The sequence below is a fragment of the Aphanomyces invadans genome (genome assembly GCF_000520115.1).
Source record: "Aphanomyces invadans strain NJM9701 unplaced genomic scaffold supercont1.56, whole genome shotgun sequence".
Lineage (NCBI taxonomy): Eukaryota > Oomycota > Saprolegniomycetes > Saprolegniales > Verrucalvaceae > Aphanomyces > Aphanomyces invadans.
In genome coordinates this window covers 356,263-357,373 of record NW_008580201.1, presented here as the reverse complement: position 1 = coordinate 357,373, position 1,111 = coordinate 356,263, and the positions used below count along the sequence as shown (strand labels likewise).

The following is a 1,111-nucleotide window of genomic DNA, read 5'->3' as shown; positions in this document are numbered from 1 at the left end:
TAATACTGTTGGCCACATCGTATACGTCTCGAACACTAAAACTATAAAAATAAATAAAAAATATATTATAAAAATAAATAAAAATAAATAAAAAATAGAAAAACACCTTAGAGTATGATTTTTGTCTACACCATTGGACGTACACTACTACACGAACACCTTTCGGAAGGTTCTTTTTCAGTTTTCACAATAGACGAATTCTGCTAAGTAGAATTCCTTGTGAGAATTCACTGTGAGGCCACTTATCCGACACATCCGTATAAAGTGATTCTAGAATTTCACTGTCTGAACAGCTCACAGTGAAAACTTTTCCTTGTGACCTCTTCCGTCCGATTCCTTCCCATGAACGAGAACGCCAAGCGCTAAGCAGCATTCCAGTTCAAATCAGCTTTAGATGTCGATCTCTTAAAGGAGGTAATACACATTCAGCCATAAGACGCTCCTTATGGAGCGGTGAAGTCGCGATGGGACGAGGTTGCCGTGAACATGTGCATGACGTAAGGAGATGGATTGACAAGCGTTTCGTGCCGCAAGCGTTTCGACGATCTACTTGATGCGTTCAAGCGCAACACCATCAGCTCTTTGCGAGCATCGGGAACCGAAGAAGAGTACAGCGAGCATGAGCAGCTCCTGCAAGACATTGTTGACTTGGTGAGAGCTTTATAATACAATGATGCTGACAAGCTGACTCATACACAGATCGATCAATCGCACTCTCGAAAGCGCATGCTAAAGGAAGAGAAGCTTGCCAAGGTCGAAAAGCGCGAGAGTGACGGTGAGAGGCTGAGGGATGCTGCGATGCGAGCGCACACCGAGAAGAAAAAGTCGCTTGATGTGCCAAGCGACAGTGATGCAGAGTCGGAGGACACCAAGGAGAGGAAACCGCAAAAGATTCAGAAGGTAACAAAAACAGGAAGTGCTTTAGACAGCTTTGCAATGCACTTTGAGCGTGCAAATGACATCAAGACGTCGGAAATTGACAGTGCCCTACAAGCCAACGCATTGTCTCAACGCAGCGTAAAGCTGGAAGAAGCAAGATTTGCCCTGGATAAGGCCGAAAGGGAAGCTCGACTCGAACTGGACAAGCCAGACAGAGAGAACCAATGGAAAC

General features: G+C 44.8%; 1 protein-coding gene across 1 annotated transcript; it reads left to right on the top strand.

The window, feature by feature from the left end:
* Positions 1-464: 464 nt before the first annotated feature.
* On the top strand, positions 465-1,052 carry H310_13843 (hypothetical protein; the record flags this gene model as incomplete). Its single annotated transcript, XM_008881491.1, has 4 exons — positions 465-497; positions 565-651; positions 700-900; positions 1,017-1,052. The coding sequence occupies 4 exons, from the start codon at positions 465-467 to the stop codon at positions 1,050-1,052; spliced, it is 357 nt and encodes a 118-aa protein (XP_008879713.1).
* Positions 1,053-1,111: the final 59 nt, after the last annotated feature.